Source organism: Lissotriton helveticus, chromosome 7, assembly GCF_964261635.1.
Source record: "Lissotriton helveticus chromosome 7, aLisHel1.1, whole genome shotgun sequence".
In the NCBI taxonomy this organism is placed as follows: domain Eukaryota; kingdom Metazoa; phylum Chordata; class Amphibia; order Caudata; family Salamandridae; genus Lissotriton; species Lissotriton helveticus.
The window spans coordinates 135,005,029-135,029,559 of NC_136068.1; the positions used below are offsets into that span (position 1 = coordinate 135,005,029).

At 50.8% G+C, this 24,531-nt stretch overlaps 1 protein-coding gene across 1 annotated transcript in view; it reads right to left on the minus strand.

Annotated features, from left to right (window-relative positions):
• Positions 1 to 572: 572 nt before the first annotated feature.
• The window catches only part of TRIB3 (tribbles pseudokinase 3), a 29,748-nt gene continuing 5,789 nt past the window's right edge, over positions 573 to 24,531 (minus strand). The window contains exons 2-4 of the mRNA XM_078651730.1: positions 7,831 to 8,106; positions 3,522 to 3,814; positions 573 to 2,434 (exon numbers count right to left, since the gene is read on the minus strand). Of these exons, the coding sequence (XP_078507856.1) occupies positions 1,936 to 2,434; positions 3,522 to 3,814; positions 7,831 to 8,106 (1,068 nt within the window). The 3' untranslated portion in view covers positions 573 to 1,935. The remainder of the gene's footprint in view (positions 2,435 to 3,521; positions 3,815 to 7,830; positions 8,107 to 24,531) is intronic.

A 24,531-nucleotide genomic window follows, 5' to 3' on the forward strand; every position in this document is an offset into this window, starting at 1 on the left:
AGACCCCTTTCTAGTACATTTGAACATAATAAGTCACTATTTGTCACTTGCAATGCACACTGCTGAGTAGAGTGAATCGAGGCTCAGCTCGAATCCAATCTATAGGTATACAGACATCAACATTTGGGTGTCACACGATTTTACATCTATGATTCAGGCATAAAGATGCCGTTGAGCTCTGAGGTAAGCTGCCTCGTCTGATCAGCGCTGGTGTAGTGTGAGAGCCCGGGTCATCCAGCCGCCTTCCAAGACGAACATATTTAACATGACTTTGATGTGCCCTTGTTTACAACGCAGACATGGGCACCGGCCTAGGGTAAACATATGGACAGTTACATACAGTTCACACAATTAGCTTTCCGTAATCCAAGCCGCCACCACCCACCCAACTGCCCAGAAAGTGCGTTGGAACGCAAGAGAACAGCAACTAAGAGTGCAAACTGGATTGTAATTTGCCTATAGGTTGACCCACACCTTCTCTCTGGGTTACCCATGACTTATCTCTGGGTTGACCCATGCCCTCCCTCTGAAGACACCAATGAACCCTCTCTGGGTGGACCCAATGCACTCAATGGTTTGACTCATGACATCTCCTTTTTTGGTTTGACTCTTTCAGGCTGGAACCGTGCCCTCTCTCCGTTTGACCCATGTCGTCTCTCTGGAGTAACAGCCCTTTCTTGGTGGAGCCATACCATCCCTTAAATCAAACATTGGCCTTCGTGTAGAATGACCAGCGAGCTGGTTTGGCTCGTGACCTCCCCTTTTTCTCGCTTCGCTCATGACTAATCTCTAAGGTTTGACCACAAGTTCTCTCTGGAGTAACCGATCACCTCACGACGATTGGAGTCTTGGAGTCATGTCCGCTCACTGAGTCGACCCACATGGCCTCACTCTGACTTGACCCACAACCACCCTCTGGATTGATTGAAGACGTATTGTTCTCTAGTGGCTTCTGGCATGGAATAGGGCAGTCCAGAATAGGGTGTGTGGCCAGCACAGCAAGATGGATGTGAGAAAACCCAGAGATATGGCATGATATGAGAGACACTCAGAGATATGGGGAGGCCAGAGATTTTACTTGTACCACCTCCTAGCCACGTTTTGGTTTAGAATAGAATAAGTCACATGTCAGGAAAAGACCAACCCATACAAGAATATATTCTAGTACTGCCATTGATTAAAGGCTCAGGTCTGTTTAGAAATTGATGTTTCCTCTTAAGTCAAACCACATATGGATAGGGCAAGGTCAACCAAGGTCATTTGGTTCCCTGCTGACCCTAGAGGTGAAATCAGGTCAAAGAAAGAGAAGACAGAACCCTAAACTGGAGGCCGGGTGCTAGCAAGCGTGGCAGGCTGAAAAAAAACAGAGAGAGTGTTTTAAGCCGCATTCAACAAAGTCTGCTCTGGGTCAGTGCCGGGCAGTGTACTAAAGCAAGGTCCAGTGTCAGGTCTGGTTCAGGCACACAAACATTACATAGAATATGCTGCTACAGTGTTCCCCTCCACAAAAGAGCCCTGCTGTCTGGTACAGGTCAAGGCAAGTCACTGCTGATACTTTGAGATAGCCCTCACTAAAACAGGCTACCCACACATCTCTGAGGAGCAGAAGTGTCTCCACAAGTCAAAACCATGAAAAAATCCAAGCCAGATCTAAAAGTAGGGTGCTGGTTCCTTCACATCTGGATTATGGCACAAGGCACTGGCTGCATAAGGCACTGGCTACTTGGAGGCACTTTGGTTTATAGGAACAATCCTTGGTTTCCACCAGTTGAGAGGCATTTAAGAACACTTCTGGTTGCAGAGGTCTCCGCGAGGCTGGACGATGGAGCCCTCCAGTGAAAGGCAGACAGTCCCAACTGCCTTCCCTCTGCTCTGGCCCATCAAGGCTGTCAGACCAGTTTGACACTGTTTAGCATCAATCAGGAACTGTATTTTTTAGCTGTAAAGGGCCTGCTCTTCTTCTCCATCATCATCGTACTGATCCTCGCAGATCTTAAATTCAGGCACCTCTTGGTCACGTCCCGTTTCATCAGACGGGTGCAGCCGGCAGTCCTCCAACATTGCATCTGTGGCCAAAAGCCAGGGGTGGAGCAGGATGCCCTGGGCAGTGAGTCTCTCTGCCGGGTCCTTACGCAGGATGCTGTAGATCAAGCATCGCGCCTTGGGGGAGAGACAGTCTGGGACAGCGAAGACCCCCTTACGGATCCTGTTGAAAAGCGAGGCGGGATTTGTGTCTTCAAATGGGTACCGCCCCACCAGCATTGTGTACAGGATGACGCCGAGGCTCCAGATGTCTGCTGCTTTCCCTGAGTAACTGTCCATGCTGAGGATCTCCGGACCCACGTAGGCCGGGCAGCCGTGCTTGTCGGACAGGGAGTCCTCCGGGCCATCCAAGAGGTGGCAGTCCTCTAGGTTCTCCAGCACCACCTTTGTCCTGGTAAAAAAGGATAGAAGGATAAGTTACATCAAACCTAAAATTCCTTCAATCTCGAAGATGTGCATGCTAAATTCATATATAATCACACGCACAAAAACCACAATTCGACAAAGGGCTGTGCAAAAAAACTTTAGCCACTTCTGTAGTCCCAAATTCAACCAGAAGCACTGAAATAGGCATAAAGGTCTGTTGTGCTTCAACTCAGATTAAAATACTGTAATCCACTCTTCCTTCTCACACCCATCTCCTCTAGACACCTTATCTAGGACTGAGAAATATTAAATAACTATTCTTTAACCCCTTCTGCGCGCGGCTTTTTGAAAAAAGCCGCGCAGCGCAAAAATAGCTGCCGCACGCATGCGGTTAAGGTAGAGAGAGCACCAGAAACAGTGAGGTTCATGCCTGGTCACCCAATCTTCCACTGCTGATGGCACACTGGAAAGTGCCAGACCCTGAGCTGCGCCCACCAACTGTACTGGTACCAGGGCGGCCCTAAATCACATTGACCGGGACAGCATCCTGGGCGGAAAGAAAATGTGGTGTTTGTTGTGGGGACGGGGGGTCATTGCAGTGTGACAGCAGGAGGTGTGAGGAAGATGGAAGAGGGTAGGGGGGTGATGGGGGTGCTAACAATTATGTTGACGTACATTAAGGGCTCATTACAGTCTTTAACAGGCCCCGAGTAAGACTGGACGAGCTGCTATTTGCATGACATTAAGTCAGGCAACTCCATGCTGCGCCCTCGAATTCTGACGCCCCGGGCCAGGGCCCAGCTCGCCCATGCCCAAGGCTGGCCCTGACTGGGAGAAGGCCCGTCTCATTCCACTGCTAAAAGAGACAGCCTTGAACAGTCAGTATCTCACAGACCAATGCACCACTATATGTCTCACAGGTCAAATGGAAACTGGCTCTGCCCTTTTTATTTCATAGCTCTTACTGTCTCTCACCCTTTACTTTCCTACCACCAAAACCAGTGAACTAACCCTGTGCCCCCCCCCCCCACCATACATCATGGGTATGTGGGAATGTTCTTATGGGCCAGTCTACCCCTTGGCAACAGTTTGGTTCAGGAACGCCTGCTTACCTCTCCTTATCCGAGAAGATGAATTTGCGTAGCTTGAGGTCACGCAGAAGGACCCCCTTGGCGTGGCAGTGTGCCACGGCCTCTGCCATCTGCCTGAAGATGGTGGCCACCTCCCTCTCTGGTAGACGTTTGCGTTGTCGTATGTGAGAGTGCATATCACCGTGGCCCGGCTCCTGGAAGAGGTAGGCACATTGGTCCCCGAGGATTATCTCGGTGATGGGGGCAATGTTCGGGTGAGGAGGCAGGCGGGCGTAGGGAGCTATGACCTCCTGGTAATTCTTCATGGTGTACACCTGAAAGAAAAAGAGCATGTGAGAAATGGCTGGGCATCGCAGAATGAAAAAACAATGGACGAAGCCAACACCCACCAATAAAGTTGTTGGTTTAATGCTTTTGCTGAAGCTTGGTCTAATGGTTAGATTGAGGTGTGGTCTTGAGATTAGGTTGAGATTCTAATTTTAGGTCTGTCATTTGCCAAGGCCTACTGATGTCACTTAACTTATATGTATAAGATACTTATTACAGGCGCATACAACCAGCTCTTTCCATCGATTTGTGTCATTAGCATTTAAGTTCCGCCCACTACAGCATACAACATGGGTCAATAGCTAAACCCACATCAGCCATGACTCAGCCTCACTCTCACCTGCCTTTCATGGGCACCGACCGACATGTTGGCACATCTTTCAATTGCCCTCTCTGCCATATATTTGCAAAAAAACTAGTATTTATGGCTGCTTTTAGTGCATCTGCCTTTGTGTAAGATGTTGTAAATATCAGTTGTTTATATTATTAAGAGCACATGCTCTCACGCTAATAAGTATAACAAAAACCTCGGGAAAACTAAAAAATATATAGAGCTTGCACATTTTTGTTACAGAAAAAAAATGGAGTCCAAGATTTTAATCACGTTATTTTTGTCTGTCAAGTTTACAATCTAAAAGACGAAGGTTTGTATGTTCTATTTTTCATAATGCCAGAATAATATCTGCTAAAGAAGCACTGTCTTTTAGAGTAGCTCGGTAAATAAACTGAGGCTATTGGTTTTATTGTTTTTAATCAATTCTAGAGGTTTTTTTATCAGTATACTAACTCTGATGTGTGATTGGTGTTCATATACTGTAAAAGTATCTTACTCCGAGCTATTCCTATTTATGTATGTGATTATTTATATTATACGATCTCTGTTGAGATCTAAAAAACATAAAGACGTATGCATGATAATGATGTGTCTTTATACCAGCAAGAATCATTATTAGCCCTAGTTTCTTCCTCTCTTAAAAAGGGAAAAACTGCAAGCCTGTTTTTAAGATGCCTGTCCGACCCTGAAAGAGGCCACCAGTTTTCACTCCGAATATTCCTTTTCAGGGTCCTCTTGCAGTAGTAAAGCAGCTTTCCTCGCTCAAAATGTTAAAAGCTGCCAATCTATCTGGAGCCTTGTATCGAAGTGTAATCTTCAGGTGTTTTCTTTTTAAGTGCGCGCCACAGAGCGCATCCTTTTTCACATGTTTGACCTCGCCATGACATTCAAATTGTTTTACTTTGTGGATTTGTGCCCAGTGTGCAGTCCTGCCACTCCGACGTTGACCGCTTGGTGGCAGCAGTAAGCAACTTTTGGTAGCTGCTACTGGTACATGTTGCACAGCTCTTGCAGGGTCAGGCCTTAACGAGCATGGTTGTAAGACAGGTTCCAACATTCTTTAATTAATCAACACTATTCCTCACATTTGTACTTTTACAGTGACGTTTTATTTTCTGAACCGTGTTTTACAGCCCTCATCAATCTGGGGCATACTGCACATCTTTAGAACAAGGATAGAGGCAGTTTTACATTTTACTTTTACCACAGTTGCAAACCACTTGAGATTGCAAAATTAAAGATACCCAGAGTATTCCGACAGTCAGATCTCAAAATATGGTACTAATATATATGTAATATATATTACATATATATCGGAGAGGGGAGCCTTGTTAGAGCAGCTTGGAATTACTTTATAATGCATGAGATTCTGCAAACCCTGTCTCTAATTTATTTATAATCAATGACTTGTGGCAACTTCAGTCTCCAATTATATACAAATCAAACAGACACTTAATGCAGTTGAGTTGTAACAACACAGCGCCTGCTGCCAGGGGTGTAAGGCAGGTCAGGTCACAAGCGTAATTAAAGCAGCTATTTAAACAGCGAAAATGAAACGTTGCTTGTCTGTCTTCTGCTCTGTTTTTCTAATCGTACAAATACAATCTGAAAGAAGAGATTTATGGAAGCTTGTTTATTTTATTACTCTCCTAAAGTAGTTATAAAAAAGTTATAATCTTCTGTATGTTTCTATTTTGCGTTGTTTTTAAAAATGACTTGCATTAAACTGGTTCTAATATATTTTTGCAGCAATTACCTAACAGCTTTTTATGTGTTTAATTTTGCACCACAGATTCTATTTTTGTCTTCATGTTTCCAAACATTCTCTCTCTTATGAAAGAGCTATACATAAAGGATTTAACTGGTTTGTGGGAAACATCATAGTGTGACCGTGTATTATAAGGGATAAAGTACGCCCTGTCATACATTGTAAGAATATTGCAAGTCACCTAGGAGATCCCTAGCCTTATAAAGCAACTCCCTGATGACTTGCAATAGTCTTATAATGTATGGCAGGGGGTACTTTTTCGCATATAAAAAGTAGCAACAATAGGAAACAACTTTTGTTTCCCAAAATTACTACTTTGCAACAGTGAATAACTGGATAATGGGATTTTGTATCAGATATTCATGAAAGGGCTCTCTCTCTGACAGCCACAAGTAACAACTGCATTCCTGAGCTTTGAAACTTGAACACATCCCTTAGACAAATAGTATATTGTCCATCTGTGCTATCTCTGGTTGTTCAGATGTTAGTGAAGTATGTCTGGTGGCAGAAATAGCCCTTGGGTTGCTCAGATATTGGAGATTAAAGCCTCTGACAGCAGAGCCATTCCCAGAGTGCTTAACCATTAGCGAATGGTCTGAGAGCAGACTGCAGGCTGCTTATGTTAGATATGCAAGTCTGACAAGAGTTATCATTAGGTTACTGAGAAGACAGAAATATATATCTGACAACAGAGCTATCATCAAGTTGCTGGGATGAAAGACATGCATGTCTGACAGCAGAGCTATTCCTGACATTTCACAGCTGCTACAAGTACATGTCTGACAGCAGAGTTATCTTCAGGGTGCACTAATGCCAGAGATGTCAGCCTGACAGCAGAGTTACCTTCAGGTTGCACTAATGCCAGAGATGTCAGCCTGACAGCAGAGTTACCTTCAGGTTGCACTAATGCCAGAGATGTCACCCTGACAGCAGAGATACCTTCATGTTGCACTAATGCCAGAGATGTCAGCCTGACAGAAGAGTTACCTTCAGGTTGCACTAATGCCAGAGATGTCAGCCTGACAGAAGAGTTACCTTCAGGTTGCACTAATGCCAGAGATGTCAGCCTGACAGAAGAGTTACCTTCAGGTTGCACTTATGCCAGAGATGTCACCCTGACAGCAGAGTTAACTTCAGGTGGCACTGATGTCAGAGATGCCAGCCTGACAGCAGAGTTACCTTCAGGTTGCACTAATGCCAGAGATGTCAGCCTGACAGAAGAGTTACCTTCAGGTTGCACTAATGCCAGAGATGTCAGCCTGACAGCAGAGTTACCTTCAGGTTGCACTGACGCCAGAGATGTCAGCCTGACAGCAGAGTTACCTTCAGGTTGCACTGATGCCAGAGATGTCAGCCTGACAGAAGAGTTACCTTCAGGTTGCACAGAGATGTCTGCCTGACAGCAGAGTTACCTTCAGGTTGCACTAATGCCAGAGATGTCAGCCTGACTGAAGAGTTACCTTCAGGTTGCCCTAATGCCAGAGATGTCACCCTGACAGCAGGGTTACCTTCATGTTGCACTAATGCCAGAGATGTCAGCCTGACAGAAGAGTTACCTTCAGGTTGCACTAATGCCAGAGATGTCAGCCTGACAGAAGAGTTACCTTCAGGTTGCACTAATGCCAGAGATGTCAGCCTGACAGAAGAGTTACCTTCAGGTTGCACTAATGCCAGAGATGTCAGCCTGACAGCAGAGTTACCTTCAGGTTGCACTGATGCCAGAGATGTCAGCCTGACAGCAGAGTTACCTTCAGGTTGCACTGATGCCAGAGATGTCACCCTGACAGCAGAGTTACCTTCAGGTTGCACTGATGCCAGAGATGTCAGCCTGACAGCAGGGTTATCCCTTAAACTCTGATCTGAAGTTCCCTGCCCAGGGCTGGGAGAGGAGTGGTGCTCACCTTGCAGATGTAGGGTTCCTGAGTATGCTGGTGAACTGCCAGGTACACGTTCGGCCTCTCCTGGTGGTCCAGCAAGGTGTAGGGCCCTATCTTGGAGATGGTACGCTCGTGGGGTGCAGCACAGGAGGGTCGCGGAAGGGGGCGTAGACATGGTGCCAGTCCAGGCGGGGGGCCAGTCCGGGGCCGCTTACACCTGGGGGTGTCAGAGTCCTCTGCGTCAAGGCGCTTCCTGCTGAGAAGAGGCCCTCGAGGGACATTGTGCACATTTAGGCTCATCTAGAAGCACAAGATGAAAGACATTAGTTCAGGAGAGCAGGACTACAGAAGCACAGGTCTATGAGCAGAAACACAGGTCAATGAGTAGAAACACCGGTCAATGAGTAGAAACACAGGTCAATGAGTAGAAACACAGGTCAATGAGCAGAAACACAGGTCAATGAGTATTAACACAGGTCAATGAGTAGAAACACAGGTCAATGAGTATTAACACAGGTCAATGAGTAGAAACACAGGTCAATGAGTAGGAACACTGGCCAATGAGTAGGAACACAGGTCAATGAGTAGGAACACATGTCAATGAGTAGAAACACAGGTCAATGAGTAGAAACACAGGTCAATGAGTAGAAACACAGGTCAATGAGTATTAACACAGGTCAATGAGCAGAAACACAGGTCAATGAGTAGAAACACAGGTCAATGAGCTGAAACACAGGCCAATGAGTTGAAACACAGGCCAATGAGTAGAAACACAGATCAATGAGTAGAAACACAGGTCAATGAGAAGAAACACAGGTCAATGAGTAGAAACATGCTCAGTGGCTAGGGGGAGACAACCCACTTGCAGGAGCTAGCTGTACAAACGCGGAGGCTCATTTCAGACCTGGGGGGCTCCCTGCACACTGAGGGAGACGGAGGACAGGCCTGGAGGGACTCACTGCACACAGAGGGAGACTGAGGGCAAGCCTGGAAGGACTCACTGCACACAGAAGGAGACTGAGGACAGCCTGGAGGGGCTCACTGCACACAGAGGGAGACTGAGGACAGACCTGGAGTAACTCACTGCACACGGAGGGAGACTGAGGGCAAGCCTGGAGGGACTCAATGCACACAGAGGGAGACTGAGGACAGGCCTAGAGGGACTCACTGAAGAGAGAGAGAGGGGGAAATTGAAGACAAGCCTGGGGGGACTCACTGCACACAGAGGGAGACTGAAGACAAGCCTGGAGGGACTCACTGCACACAAAGGGAGACTGAGGACAGGCCGGATTTCCGTGCAGAGAGAGAGAGAGGGCGATTGAAGACAAGCCTGGGGGCACTCACTGCACACAGAGGGAGACTGAGGACAAGCCTGGAGGGATTCGCTGCACACAGAGGGAGACTGAGGACAGGCCTGGAGGGACTCACTGCGGGAGACTGAGGGCAGGCCTGGAGGGACTCACTGCACACAGAGGGATACCGAGGGCAAGCCTGGAGGGACTCACTGCACAGAGAGAGAGCCCGAGGACAAGCCGGGGGGACTCACTGCACACAGAGGGAGACTGAGGACAAGCCTGGAGGGACTCACTGCACACAGAGGGAGACCGAGGACAAGCCTGGGGGGACTTACCGCACAGAGGAGGAGACGGAGGACAAGCCTGGGGGGACTCACTGCACACAGAGGAAGACTGAGGACAAGCCTGGAGGGACTCACTGCACACAGAGGAAGACTGAGGACAGGCCTGGAGGGACTCACTGCGGGAGACTGAGGGCAGGCCTGGAGGGACTCACTGCACACAGAGGGATACCGAGGGCAAGCCTGGAGTGACTCACTGCACAGAGAGAGAGCCTGAGGACAAGCCGGGGGGACTCACTGCACACAGAGGGAGACTGAGGACAAGCCTGGAGGGACTCACTGCACACAGAGGGAGACCGAGGACAAGCCTGGGGGACTTACCGCACAGAGGAGGAGACGGAGGACAAGCCTGGGGGGACTCACTGCACACAGAGGAAGACTGAGGACAAGCCTGGAGGGACTCACTGCACACAGAGGGAGACTGAGGACAAGCCTGGGGGGACTCACCGCACAGAGGAGGAGACGGAAGAGAAGCCTGGGGGGACTCACCGTACAGAGAAAGAGACTGAGGACAAGCCTGGAGGGACTCACTGCACACAGCGGGAGAATGAGGACAAGCCTGGAGGGACTCACTGCACACAGAGGGAGACTTGAGGACAAGCCTGGAGGGACTCACTGCACACAGAGGGAGACCGAGGACAAGCCTGGAGGGACTCACTGCACACAGAGGGAGACTGAGGACACGCCTGGAGGGACTCACTGCACAGAGAGGGAGACTGAGGACAAGCCTGGAGGGACTCACTGCACAGAGACGACGAGTCGGATCAGATGTAATCCTTCCACATGACATAACACTAGATACGTATGTGTAGTCTTGTTGTGGGTAATGAGGCGTGTATGTCTACTGTTTATCAGTGAAACCTGCTCGTCTCATGTTTAGTAGTAAGGTGAGCCTGTGTGTCTCGTGTTCAGGATGGAGGCCTGTCTGTCTTGTTTAGGAGTGAGGCCTGTGTGTCTCGTGTTCAGCATGGAGGCCTGTCTGTCTTGTGTGTAGTAGTGAGGCCTGTGTGTCTCGTGTTCAGCGTGGAGGCCTGTCTGTCTTGTGTTTAGTGGTGAGGCCTGTGTGTCTCGTGTTCAGCATGGAGGCCTGTCTGTCCTGTGTTTAGTAGTGAGGCCTGTGTGTCTCGTGTTGAGCCAGGAGGCCTGTCTGTCCTGTGTTTAGTAGTGAGGCCTGTGTGTCTCGTGTTCAGGATGGAGGCCTGTCTGTCCTGTGTTTAGTAGTGAGGCCTGTGTGTCTCGTGTTGAGCCAGGAGGCCTGTCTGTCCTGTGTTTAGTAGTGAGGCCTGTGTGTCTCGTGTTCAACATGGAGGCCTGTCTGTCTTGTGTTTAGTAGTGAGGCCTGTGTGTCTCGTGTTCAGCAAGGAGGCCTGTCTGTCTTGTGTTTAGTAGTGAGGCCTGTCTGTCTTGTGTGTAGTAGTGAGGCCTGTGTGTCTCGTGCTCAGCTTGGAGGCCTGTCTGTCTTGTGTTTAGTAGTGAGGCCTGTGTGTCTCGTGCTCAGCATGGAGGCCTGTCTGTCTTGTGTTTAGTAGTGAGGCCTGTGTGTCTCGTGCTCAGCTTGGAGGCCTGTCTGTCTTGTGTTTAGTAGTGAGGCCTGTGTGTCTCGTGCTCAGCATGGAGGCCTGTCTGTCTTGTTTAGGAGTGAGGCCTGTGTGTCTCGTGTTCAGCATGGAGGCCTGTCTGTCTTCTGTGTAGTAGTGAGGCCTGTGTGTCTCGTGTTCAGCATGGAGGCCTGTCTGTCTTGTGTTTAGTAGTGAGGCCTGTGTGTCTCGTGTTCAGCCAGGAGGCCTGTCTGTCCTGTGTTTAGGAGTGAGGCCTGTGTGTCTCGTATTGAGCCAGGATGCCTGTCTGTCTTGTGTTTAGTAGTGAGGCCTGTGTGTCTCGTGTTCAGCGTGGAGGCCTGTCTGTCTTGTGTGTAGTAGTGAGGCCTGTGTGCCTCGTGTTCAGCATGGAGGCCTGTCTGTCTTGTGTTTAGTAGTGATGCCTGTGTGTGTCGTGTTCAGCATGGAGGCCTGTCTGTCCTGTGTTTAGTAGTGAGGCCTGTGTGTCTCGTGTTCAGCGTGGAGGCCTGTCTGTCTTGTGTGTAGTAGTGAGGCCTGTGTGTCTCGTGTTCAGCATGGAGGCCTGTCTGTCTTGTGTTTAGTAGTGAGGCCTGTGTGTCTCGTGTTCAGCGTGGAGGCCTGTGTGTCTTGTGTGTAGTAGTGCGGCCTGTGTGTCTCGTGCTCAGCATGGAGGCCTGTCTGTCTTGTGTTTAGTAGTGAGGCCTGTGTGTCTCGTGTTGAGCCAGGAAGCCTGTCTGTCTTGTGTTTAGGAGTGAGGCCTGTGTGTCTCGTGCTCAGCTTGGAGGCCTGTCCGGCTTGTTTAGTAGTGAGGCCTGTGTGTCTCGTGTTCAGCATGGAGGCCTGTCTGTCTTGTGTTTAGTAGTGAGGCCTGTGTGTGTGGTGCTCAGCATGGAGGCCTGTCTGTCTTGTGTTTAGTAGTGAGGCCTGTGTGTCTCGTGTTGAGCCAGGAGGCCTGTCTATCTTCTGTTTAGGAGTGAGGCCTGTGTATTTCGTGTTCAGCAAGGAGGCCTGTCTGTCTTGTGTGTAGTAGTGAGGCCTGTGTGTCTCGTGTTCAGCGTGGAGGCCTGTCTGTCTTGTGTTTAGTAGTGAGGCCTGTGTGTCTCGTGTTCAGCATGGAGGCCTGTCTGTCTTGTGTTTAGTAGTGAGGCCTGTGTGTCTCGTGTTCAGCATGGAGGCCTGTCTGTCTTGTGTTTAGTAGTGAGGCGTGTGTGTCTCGTGTTCAGCTTGGAGGCCTGTCTGTCTTGTGTTTAGTAGTGAGGCCTGTGTGTCTCGTGTTCAGCATGGAGGCCTGTCTGTCCTGTGTTTAGGAGTGAGGCCTGTGTGTCTCGTGCTCAGCTTGGAGGCCTGTCTGTCTTGTGTTTAGTAGTGAGGCCTGTGTGTCTCGTGCTCAGCATGGAGGCCTGTCTGTCTTGTGTTTAGTAGTGAGGCCTGTGTGTCTCGTGTTGAGCATGGAGGCCTGTCTGTCTTGTGTTTAGTAGTGAGGCCTGTGTGTCTCGTGCTCAGCTTGGAGGCCTGTCTGTCTTGTGTTTAGTAGTGAGGCCTGTGTGTCTCGTGTTCAGCATGGAGGCCTGTCTGTCTTGTGTTTAGTAGTGAGGCCTGTGTGTCTCGTGCTCAGCATGGAGGCCTGTCTGTCTTGTGTTTAGTAGTGAGGCCTGTGTGTGTCGTGTTCAGCATGGAGGCCTGTCTGTCCTGTGTTTAGTAGTGAGGCCTGTGTGTCTCGTGTTCAGCGTGGAGGCCTGTCTGTCTTGTGTGTAGTAGTGAGGCCTGTGTGTCTCGTGTTCAGCATGGAGGCCTGTCTGTCTTGTGGTTAGTAGTGAGGCCTGTGTGTCTCGTGTTCAGCCTGGAGTCTGTCTGTCTTGTGTTTAGTAGTGAGGCCTGTGTGTCTCGTGCTCAGCTTGGAAGCCTGTCTGTCTTGTATTTAGTAGTGAGGCCTGTGTGTCTCGTGCTCAACAAGAAGGCCTGTCTGTCTTGTGATTATGAGTGAGGCCTGTGTGTCTCGTGTTGAGCATGGAGGCCTGTCTGTCTTGTGTTTAGTAGTGAGGCCTGTGTGTCTCGTGTTGAGCATGGAGGCCTGTCTGTCTTGTGTGTAGTAGTGAGGCCTGTGTGTCTCGTGTTCAGCATGGAGACCGGTCTGTCTTGTGTTTAGTAGTGAGGCCTGTGTGTCTCGTGTTCAGCATGGAGGCCTGTCTGTCCTGTGTTTAGTAGTGAGGCCTGTGTGCCTCGTGTTCAGCATGGAGGCCTGTCTGTCTTGTGTTTAGTATGTTGGCCTGTGTGTCTCGTGCTCAGCGTGGAGGCCTGTCTGTCTTGTGTTTAGTAGGTTGGCCTGTGTGTCTCGTGTTCAGCGTGGAGGCCTGTCTGTCTTGTGTGTAGTAGTGAGGCCTGTGTGTCTCGTGTTCAGCATGGAGACCTGTCTGTCTTGTGTTTAGTAGTGAGGCCTGTGTGCCTCGTGTTCAGCATGGAGGCCTGTCTGTCTTGTGTTTAGTATGTTGGCCTGTGTGTCTCGTGCTCAGCGTGGAGGCCTGTCTGTCTTGTGTTTAGTAGGTTGGCCTGTGTGTCTCGTGTTCAGCGTGGAGGCCTGTCTGTCTTGTGTGTAGTAGTGAGGCCTGTGTGTCTCGTGTTCAGCATGGAGGCCTGTCTGTCTTGTGTTTAGTAGTGAGGCCTGTGTGTCTCGTGTTCAGCCTGGAGGCCTGTCTGTCTTGTGTTTAGTAGTGAGGCCTGTGTGTCTCGTGCTCAGCTTGGAGGCCTGTCTGTCTTGTATTTAGTAGTGAGGCCTGTGTGTCTCGTGCTCAGCAAGAAGGCCTGTCTGTCTTGTGATTATGAGTGAGGCCTGTGTGTCTCGTGTTGAGCATGGAGGCCTGTCTGTCTTGTGTTTAGTAGTGAGGCCTGTGTGTCTAGTGTTCAGCGTGGAGGCCTGTCTGTCTTGTGTGTAGTAGTGAGGCCTGTGTGTCTCGTGTTCAGCATGGAGGCCTGTCTGTCTTGTGTTTAGTAGTGAGGCCTGTGTGTCTCGTGTTCAGCTTGGAGGCCTGTCTGTCTTGTGTGTAGTAGTGAGGCCTGTGTGTCTCGTGTTCAGGATGGAGGCCTGTCTGTCTTGTGTTTAGTAGTGAGGCCTGTGTGTCTCGTGTTCAGGATGGAGGCCTGTCTGTCTTGTGTTTAGTAGTGAGGCCTGTGTGTCTCGTGTTCAGCGTGGAGGCCTGTCTGTCTTGTGTTTAGTAGTGAGGCCTGTGTGTCTAGTGTTCAGCGTGGAGGCCTGTCTGTCTTGTGTGTAGTAGTGAGGCCTGTGTGTCTCGTGTTCAGCATGGAGGCCTGTCTGTCTTGTGTTTAGTAGTGAGGCCTGTGTGTCTCGTGCTCAGCTTGGAGGCCTGTCTGTCTTGTATTTAGTGGTGAGGCCTGTGTGTCTCGTGTTCAGCATGGAGGCCTGTCTGTCTTGTGATTATGAGTGAGGCCTGTGTGTCTCGTGTTGAGCATGGAGGCCTGTCTGTCTTGTGTTTAGTAGTGAGGCCTGTGTGTCTCGTGTTCAGCATGGAGGCCTGTCTGTCTTGTGTGTAGTAGTGAGGTCTGTGTGTCTCGTGCTCAGCAAGAAGGCCTGTCTGTCTTGTGATTATGAGTGAGGCCTGTGTGTCTCGTGCTCAGCAAGAAGGCCTGTCTGTCTTGTGATTATGAGTGAGGCGTGTGTGTCTCGTGTTCAGCATGGAGGCCTGTCTGTCTTGTGTGTAGTAGTGAGGCCTGTGTGTCTCGTGTTGAGCCAGGAGGCCTGTCTGTCTCGTGTCTAGTAGTGAGGCCTGTGTGTCTCATGTTCAGCATGGAGGCCTGTCTGTCTTGTGTTTAGTAGTGAGGCCTGTCTGTCTTGTGTGTAGTAGTGAGGCCTGTGTGTCTCGTGCTCAGCAAGAAGGCCTGTCTGTCTTGTGTTTAGTAGTGAGGCCTGTGTGTCTCGTGTTCAGCATGGAGGCCTGTCTGTCTTGTGTGTAGTAGTGAGGCCTGTGTGTCTCGTGTTCAGCATGGAGGCCTGTCTGTCTTGTGTTTATGAGTGAGGCCTGTGTGTCTCGTGTTGAGCATGGAGACCTGTCTGTCTCGTGTCTAGTAGTGAGGCCTGTGTGTCTCGTGTTCAGCATGGAGGCCTGTCTGTCTTGTGTGTAGTAGTGAGGCCTGTGTGTCTCGTGTTCAGCATGGAGGCCTGTCTGTCTTGTTTAGGAGTGAGGCCTGTGTGTCTTGTGTTGAGCATGGAGACCTGTCTGTCTCGTGTCTAGTAGTGAGGCCTGTGTGTCTAGTGTTCAGCATGGAGGCCTGTCTGTCTTGTGTTTAGTAGTGAGGCCTGTGTGTCTCGTGTTCAGCATGGAGGCCTGTCTGTCTTGTGTTTAGTAGTGAGGCCTGTGTGTCTCGTGTTCAGCATGGAGGCCTGTCTGTCTTGTGTTTAGTAGTGAGGCCTGTGTGTCTCGTGCTCAGCATGGAGGCCTGTCTGTCTTCTGTGTAGTAGTGAGGCCTGTGTGTCTCGTGTTCAGCATGGAGGCCTGTCTGTCTTCTGTGTAGTAGTGAGGCCTGTGTGTCTCGTGTTCAGCGTGGAGGCCTGTCTGTCTTGTGTTTAGTAGTGAGGCCTGTGTGTCTAGTGTTCAGCATGGAGGCCTGTCTGTCTTGTGTGTAGTAGTGAGGCCTGTGTGTCTCGTGTTCAACATGGAGGCCTGTCTGTCTTGTGTTTAGTAGTGAGGCCTGTGTGTCTCGTGTTCAGCATGGAGGCCTGTCTGTCTTCTGTTTAGTAGTGAGGCCTGTGTGTCTCGTGTTCAGCATGGAGGCCTGTCTGTCTTGTGTTTAGTAGTGAGGCCTGTGTGTCTAGTGTTCAGCATGGAGGCCTGTCTGTCTTGTGTGTAGTAGTGAGGCCTGTGTGTCTCGTGTTCAACATGGAGGCCTGTCTGTCTTGTGTTTAGTAGTGAGGCCTGTGTGTCTCGTGTTCAGCATGGAGGCCTGTCTGTCTTCTGTTTAGTAGTGAGGCCTGTGTGTCTCGTGTTCAGCATGGAGGCCTGTCTGTCTTGTGTTTAGTAGTGAGGCCTGTGTGTCTCGTGTTCAGCCTGGAGGCCTGTCTGGCTCGTGTGTAGTAGTGAGTCTGTGTGTCTCGTGTTCAGCTTGGAGGCCTGTCTGTCTTGTGTTTAGTAGTGAGGCCTGTGTGTGTCGTGTTCAGCATGGAGGCCTGTCTGTCCTGTGTTTAGTAGTGAGGCCTGTGTGTCTCGTGTTCAGCGTGGAGGCCTGTCTGTCTTGTGTGTAGTAGTGAGGCCTGTGTGTCTCGTGTTCAGCATGGAGGCCTGTCTGTCTTGTGGTTAGTAGTGAGGCCTGTGTGTCTCGTGTTCAGCCTGGAGGCCTGTCTGTCTTGTGTTTAGTAGTGAGGCCTGTGTGTCTCGTGCTCAGCTTGGAAGCCTGTCTGTCTTGTATTTAGTAGTGAGGCCTGTGTGTCTCGTGCTCAGCAAGAAGGCCTGTCTGTCTTGTGATTATGAGTGAGGCCTGTGTGTCTCGTGTTGAGCATGGAGGCCTGTCTGTCTTGTGTTTAGTAGTGAGGCCTGTGTGTCTCGTGTTCAGCATGGAGGCCTGTCTGTCTTGTGTGTAGTAGTGAGGCCTGTGTGTCTCGTGTTCAGCATGGAGACCGGTCTGTCTTGTGTTTAGTAGTGAGGCCTGTGTGTGTCGTGTTCAGCATGGAGGCCTGTCTGTCCTGTGTTTAGTAGTGAGGCCTGTGTGTCTCGTGTTCAGCATGGAGGCCTGTCTGTCTTGTGTTTAGTAGTGAGGCCTGTGTGCCTCGTGTTCAGCATGGAGGCCTGTCTGTCTTGTGTTTAGTATGTTGGCCTGTGTGTCTCGTGCTCAGCGTGGAGGCCTGTCTGTCTTGTGTTTAGTAGGTTGGCCTGTGTGTCTCGTGTTCAGCGTGGAGGCCTGTCTGTCTTGTGTGTAGTAGTGAGGCCTGTGTGTCTCGTGTTCAGCATGGAGGCCTGTCTGTCTTGTGTTTAGTAGTGAGGCCTGTGTGTCTCGTGTTCAGCCTGGAGGCCTGTCTGTCTTGTGTTTAGTAGTGAGGCCTGTGTGTCTCGTGCTCAGCTTGGAGGCCTGTCTGTCTTGTATTTAGTAGTGAGGCCTGTGTGTCTCGTGCTCAGCAAGAAGGCCTGTCTGTCTTGTGATTATGAGTGAGGCCTGTGTGTCTCGTGTTGAGCATGGAGGCCTGTCTGTCTTGTGTTTAGTAGTGAGGCCTGTGTGTCTAGTGTTCAGCGTGGAGGCCTGTCTGTCTTGGGTGTAGTAGTGAGGCCTGTGTGTCTCGTGTTCAGCATGGAGGCCTGTCTGTCTTGTGTTTAGTAGTGAGGCCTGTGTGTCTCGTGTTCAGCTTGGAGGCCTGTCTGTCTTGTGTGTAGTAGTGAGGCCTGTGTGTCTCGTGTTCAGGATGGAGGCCTGTCTGTCTTGTGTTTAGTAGTGAGGCCTGTGTGTCTCGTGTTCAGGATGGAGGCCTGTCTGTCTTGTGTTTAGTAGTGAGGCCTGTGTGTCTCGTGTTCAGCGTGGAGGCCTGTCTGTCTTGTGTTTAGTAGTGAGGCCTGTGTGTCTAGTGTTCAGCGTGGAGGCCTGTCTGTCTTGTGTGTAGTAGTGAGGCCTGTGTGTCTCGTGTTCAGCATGGAGGCCTGTCTGTCTTGTGTTTAGTAGTGAGGCCTGTGTGTCTCGTGCTCAGCTTGGAGGCCTGTCTGTCTTGTATTTAGTGGTGAGGCCTGTGTGTCTCGTGTTCAGCATGGAGGCCTGTCTGTCTTGTGATTATGAGTGAGGCCTGTGTGTCTCGTGTTGAGCATGGAGGCCTGTCTGTCTTGTGTTTAGTAGTGAGGCCTGTGTGTCTCGTGTTCAGCATGGAGGCCTGTCTGTCTTGTGTGTAGTAGTGAGGTCTGTGTGTCTCGTGCTCAGCAAGAAGGCCTGTCTGTCTTGTGATTATGAGTGAGGCCTGTGTGTCTCGTGCTCAGCAAGAAGGCCTGTCTGTCTTGTGATTATGAGTGAGGCGTGTGTGTCTCGTGTTCAGCATGGAGGCCTGTCTGTCTTGTGTGTAGTAGTGAGGCCTGTGTGTCTTGTGTTGAGCCAGGAGGCCTGTCTGTCTCGTGTCTAGTAGTGAGGCCTGTGTGTCTCGTGTTCAGCATGGAGGCCTGTCTGTCTTGTGTTTAGTAGTGAGGCCTGTCTGTCTTGTGTGTAGTAGTGAGGCCTGTGTGTCTCGTGCTCAGCAAGAAGGCCTGTCTGTCTTGTGTTTAGTAGTGAGGCCTGTGTGTCTCGTGTTCAGCATGGAGGCCTGTCTGTCTTGTGTGTAGTAGTGAGGCCTGTGTGTCTCGTGTTCAGCATGGAGGCCTGTCTGTCTTGTGTTTATGAGTGAGGCCTGTGTGTCTCGTGTTGAGCATGGAGACCTGTCTGTCTCGTGTCTAGTAGTGAGGCCTGTGTGTCTCGTGTTCAGCATGGAGGCCTGTCTGTCTTGTGTGTAGTAGTGAGGCCTGTGTGTCTCGTGTTCAGCATGGAGGCCTGTCTGTCTTGTTTAGGAGTGAGGCCTGTGTGTCTTGTGTTGAGCATGGAGACCTGTCTGTCTCGTGTCTAGTAGTGAGGCCTGTGTGTCTCGTGTTCAGCATGGAGGCCTGTCTGTCTTGTGTTTAGTAGTGAGGCCTCTGTGTCTCGTGTTCAGCATGGAGGCCTGTCTGTCTTGTGTTTAGTAGTGAGGCCTGTGTGTCTCGTGTTCAGCATGGAGGCCTGTCTGTCTTGTGTTTAGTAGTGAGGCCTGTGTGTCTCGTGCTCAGCATGGAGGCCTGTCTGTCTTCTGTGTAGTAGTGAGGCCTGTGTGTCTCGTGTTCAGCATGGAGGCCTGTCTGTCTTCTGTGTAGTAGTGAGGCCTGTGTGTCTCGTGTTCAGCGTGGAGGCCTGTCTGTCTTGTGTGTAGTAGTGAGGCCTGTGTGTCTCGTGTTCAGCATGGAGGCCTGTCTGTCTTCTGTGTAGTAGTGAGGCCTGTGTGTCTCGTGTTCAGCGTGGAGGCCTGTCTGTCTTGTGTGTAGTAGTGAGGCCTGTGTGTCTCGTGCTCAGCATGGAGGCCTGTCTGTCTTGTGTTTAGTAGTGAGGCCTGTGTGTCTAGTGTTCAGCATGGAGGCCTGTCTGTCTTGTGTGTAGTAGTGAGGCCTGTGTGTCTCGTGTTCAACATGGAGGCCTGTCTGTCTTGTGTTTAGTAGTGAGGCCTGTGTGTCTCGTGTTCAGCATGGAGGCCTGTCTGTCTTCTGTTTAGTAGTGAGGCCTGTGTGTCTCGTGTTCAGCATGGAGGCCTGTCTGTCTTGTGTTTAGTAGTGAGGCCTGTGTGTCTAGTGTTCAGCATGGAGGCCTGTCTGTCTTGTGTGTAGTAGTGAGGCCTGTGTGTCTCGTGTTCAACATGGAGGCCTGTCTGTCTTGTGTTTAGTAGTGAGGCCTGTGTGTCTCGTGTTCAGCATGGAGGCCTGTCTGTCTTCTGTTTTGTAGTGAGGCCTGTGTGTCTCGTGTTCAGCATGGAGGCCTGTCTGTCTTGTGTTTAGTAGTGAGGCCTGTGTGTCTCGTGTTCAGCCTGGAGGCCTGTCTGGCTCGTGTGTAGTAGTGAGTCTGTGTGTCTCGTGTTCAGCTTGGAGGCCTGTCTGTCTTGTGTTTAGTAGTGAGGCCTGTGTGTGTCGTGTTCAGCATGGAGGCCTGTCTGTCTTGTGTTTAGTAGTGAGGCCTGTGTGTCTCGTGCTCAGCATGGAGGCCTGTCTGTCCTGTGTTTAGTAGTGAGGCCTGTGTGTCTCGTGTTCAGCGTGGAGGCCTGTCTGTCTTGTGTGTAGTAGTGAGGCCTGTGTGTCTCGTGTTCAGCATGGAGGCCTGTCTGTCTTGTGGTTAGTAGTGAGGCCTGTGTGTCTCGTGTTCAGCCTGGAGGCCTGTCTGTCTTGTGTTTAGTAGTGAGGCCTGTGTGTCTCGTGCTCAGCTTGGAAGCCTGTCTGTCTTGTATTTAGTAGTGAGGCCTGTGTGTCTCGTGCTCAGCAAGAAGGCCTGTCTGTCTTGTGATTATGAGTGAGGCCTGTGTGTCTCGTGTTGAGCATGGAGGCCTGTCTGTCTTGTGTTTAGTAGTGAGGCCTGTGTGTCTCGTGTTCAGCATGGAGGCCTGTCTGTCTTGTGTGTAGTAGTGAGGCCTGTGTGTCTCGTGTTCAGCATGGAGACCGGTCTGTCTTGTGTTTAGTAGTGAGGCCTGTGTGTGTCGTGTTCAGCATGGAGGCCTGTCTGTCCTGTGTTTAGTAGTGAGGCCTGTGTGTCTCGTGTTCAGCATGGAGGCCTGTCTGTCTTGTGTTTAGTAGTGAGGCCTGTGTGCCTCGTGTTCAGCATGGAGGCCTGTCTGTCTTGTGTTTAGTATGTTGGCCTGTGTGTCTCGTGCTCAGCGTGGAGGCCTGTCTGTCTTGTGTTTAGTAGGTTGGCCTGTGTGTCTCGTGTTCAGCGTGGAGGCCTGTCTGTCTTGTGTGTAGTAGTGAGGCCTGTGTGTCTCGTGTTCAGCATGGAGGCCTGTCTGTCTTGTGTTTAGTAGTGAGGCCTGTGTGTCTCGTGTTCAGCCTGGAGGCCTGTCTGTCTTGTGTTTAGTAGTGAGGCCTGTGTGTCTCGTGCTCAGCTTGGAGGCCTGTCTGTCTTGTATTTAGTAGTGAGGCCTGTGTGTCTCGTGCTCAGCAAGAAGGCCTGTCTGTCTTGTGATTATGAGTGAGGCCTGTGTGTCTCGTGTTGAGCATGGAGGCCTGTCTGTCTTGTGTTTAGTAGTGAGGCCTGTGTGTCTAGTGTTCAGCGTGGAGGCCTGTCTGTCTTGTGTGTAGTAGTGAGGCCTGTGTGTCTCGTGTTCAGCATGGAGGCCTGTCTGTCTTGTGTTTAGTAGTGAGGCCTGTGTGTCTCGTGTTCAGCTTGGAGGCCTGTCTGTCTTGTGTGTAGTTGTGAGGCCTGTGTGTCTCGTGTTCAGGATGGAGGCCTGTCTGTCTTGTGTTTAGTAGTGAGGCCTGTGTGTCTCGTGTTCAGGATGGAGGCCTGTCTGTCTTGTGTTTAGTAGTGAGGCCTGTGTGTCTCGTGTTCAGCGTGGAGGCCTGTCTGTCTTGTGTTTAGTAGTGAGGCCTGTGTGTCTAGTGTTCAGCGTGGAGGCCTGTCTGTCTTGTGTGTAGTAGTGAGGCCTGTGTGTCTCGTGTTCAGCATGGAGGCCTGTCTGTCTTGTGTTTAGTAGTGAGGCCTGTGTGTCTCGTGCTCAGCTTGGAGGCCTGTCTGTCTTGTGTTTAGTAGGTTGGCCTGTGTGTCTCGTGTTCAGCGTGGAGGCCTGTCTGTCTTGTATTTAGTGGTGAGGCCTGTGTGTCTCGTGTTCAGCATGGAGGCCTGTCTGTCTTGTGATTATGAGTGAGGCCTGTGTGTCTCGTGTTGAGCATGGAGGCCTGTCTGTCTTGTGTTTAGTAGTGAGGCCTGTGTGTCTCGTGTTCAGCATGGAGGCCTGTCTGTCTTGTGTGTAGTAGTGAGGCCTGTGTGTCTCGTGCTCAGCAAGAAGGCCTGTCTGTCTTGTGATTATGAGTGAGGCCTGTGTGTCTCGTGCTCAGCAAGAAGGCCTGTCTGTCTTGTGATTATGAGTGAGGCGTGTGTGTCTCGTGTTCAGCGTGGAGGCCTGTCTGTCTTGTGTGTAGTAGTGAGGCCTGTGTGTCTCGTGTTGAGCCAGGAGGCCTGTCTGTCTCGTGTCTAGTAGTGAGGCCTGTGTGTCTCGTGTTCAGCATGGAGGCCTGTCTGTCTTGTGTGTAGTAGTGAGGCCTGTGTGTCTCGTGTTCAGCGTGGAGGCCTGTCTGTCTTGTGTGTAGTAGTGAGGCCTGTGTGTCTCGTGTTGAGCCAGGAGGCCTGTCTGTCTCGTGTCTAGTAGTGAGGCCTGTGTGTCTCGTGTTCAGCATGGAGGCCTGTCTGTCTTGTGTTTAGTAGTGAGGCCTGTCTGTCTTGTGTGTAGTAGTGAGGCCTGTGTGTCTCGTGCTCAGCAAGAAGGCCTGTCTGTCTTGTGTTTAGTAGTGAGGCCTGTGTGTCTCGTGTTCAGCATGGAGGCCTGTCTGTCTTGTGTGTAGTAGTGAGGCCTGCTTGTCTCGTGTTCAGCATGGAGGCCTGTCTGTCTTGTGTTTATGAGTGAGGCCTGTGTGTCTCGTGTTGAGCATGGAGACCTGTCTGTCTCGTGTCTAGTAGTGAGGCCTGTGTGTCTCGTGTTCAGCATGGAGGCCTGTCTGTCTTGTGTGTAGTAGTGAGGCCTGTGTGTCTCGTGTTCAGCATGGAGGCCTGTCTGTCTTGTTTAGGAGTGAGGCCTGTGTGTCTTGTGTTGAGCCAGGAGGCCTGTCTGTCTTGTGTTTAGGAGTGAGGCCTGTGTGTCTCGTGTTCAGCTTGGAGGCCTGTCTGTCTTGTGTTTAGGAGTGAGGCCTGTGTGTCTCGTGTTCAGCATGGAGACCTGTCTGTCTCGTGTCTAGTAGTGAGGCCTGTGTGTCTCGTGTTCAGCATGGAGGCCTGTCTATCTTGTGTTTAGTAGTGAGGCCTGTGTGTCTCGTGTTCAGCATGGAGGCCTGTCTGTCTTGTGTTTAGTAGTAAGGCCTGTGTGTCTCGTGTTCAGCATGGAGGCCTGTCTGTCTTGTGTTTAGTAGTGAGGCCTGTGTGTCTCGTGCTCAGCATGGAGGCCTGTCTGTCTTCTGTGTAGTAGTGAGGCCTGTGTGTCTCGTGTTCAGCATGGAGGCCTGTCTGTCTTGTGTTTAGTAGTGAGGCCTGTGTGTCTCGTGTTCAGCATGGAGGCCTGTCTGTCTTCTGTTTAGTAGTGAGGCCTGTGTGTCTCGTGTTCAGCATGGAGGCCTGTCTGTCTTGTGTTTAGTAGTGAGGCCTGTGTGTCTAGTGTTCAGCATGGAGGCCTGTCTGTCTTGTGTGTAGTAGTGAGGCCTGTGTGTCTCGTGTTCAACATGGAGGCCTGTCTGTCTTGTGTTTAGTAGTGAGGCCTGTGTGTCTCGTGTTCAGCATGGAGGCCTGTCTGTCTTCTGTTTAGTAGTGAGGCCTGTGTGTCTCGTGTTCAGCATGGAGGCCTGTCTGTCTTGTGTTTAGTAGTGAGGCCTGTGTGTCTCGTGTTCAGCCTGGAGGCCTGTCTGGCTCGTGTGTAGTAGTGAGTCTGTGTGTCTCGTGTTCAGCTTGGAGGCCTGTCTGTCTTGTATTTAGTAGTGAGGCCTGTGTGTCTCGTGCTCAGCAAGAAGGCCTGTCTGTCTTGTGATTATGAGTGAGGCCTGTGTGTCTCGTGTTGAGCATGGAGGCCTGTCTGTCTTGTGTTTAGTAGTGAGGCCTGTGTGTCTCGTGCTCAGCGTGGAGGCCTGTCTGTCTTGTGTTTAGTAGTGAGGCCTGTGTGTCTCGTGTTCAGCATGGAGGCCTGTCTGTCTCGTGTCTAGTAGTGAGGCCTGTGTGTCTCGTGTTCAGCATGGAGGCCTGTCTGTCTTGTGTTTAGGAGTGAGACCTGTGTGTCTCGTGTTCAGCATGGAGGCCTGTCTGTCTTGTTTAGGAGTGAGGCCTGTGTGTCTCGTGCTCAACATGGAGGCCTGTCTGTCCTGTGTTTAGTAGTGAGGCCTGTGTGTCTCGTGCTCAGCATGGAGGCCTGTCTGTCTTGTGTTTAGTAGTGAGGCCTGTGTGTCTCGTGTTCAACATGGAGGCCTGTCTGTCTTGTGTTTAGTAGTGAGGCCTGTGTGTCTCGTGTTCAACATGGAGGCCTGTCTGTCTTGTGTTTAGTAGTGAGGCCTGTGTGTCTCGTGTTCAGCATGGAGGCCTGTCTGTCTTCTGTTTAGTAGTGAGGCCTGTGTGTCTCGTGCTCAGCATGGAGGCCTGTCTGTCTTGTGTGTAGTAGTGAGGCCTGTGTGGCTTGTGTTTAGTAGTGAGGCCTGTGTGTCTCGTGTTCAGCATGGAGGCCTGTCTGTCTTGTGTCTAGTAGTGAGGCCTGTGTGTCTCGTGTTCAGCATGGAGGCCTGTCTGTCTTGTGTCTAGTAGTGAGGCCTGTGTGTCTCGTGTTCAGCTTGGAGGCCTGTCTGGCTCGTGTGTAGTAGTGAGGCCTGTGTGTCTCGTGTTCAGCATGGAGGCCTGTCTGTCTTGTGTCTAGTAGTGAGGCCTGTGTGTCTCGTGTTCAGCATGGAGGCCTGTCTGTCTTCTGTTTAGGAGTGAGGCCTGTGTGTCTCGTGCTCAGCATGGAGGCCTGTGTGTCTTCTGTTTAGGAGTGAGGCCTGTGTGTCTCGTGCTCAGCAAGAAGGCCTGTCTGTCTTGTGTTTAGTAGTGAGGCCTGTGTGTCTCGTGTTCAGCATGGAGGCCTGTCTGTCTTGTGTTTAGGAGTGAGGCCTGTGTGTCTCGTATTGAGCCAGGAGGCCTGTCTGTCTTGTGTTCAGGAGTGAGGCCTGTGTGTGTCGTGCTCAGCATGGAGGCCTGTCTGTCTTGTGTTTAGTAGTGAGGCCTGTGTGTCTCGTGCTCAGCTTGGAGGCCTGTCTGTCTTGTGTTTAGGAGTGAGGCCTGTGTGTCTCGTGCTCA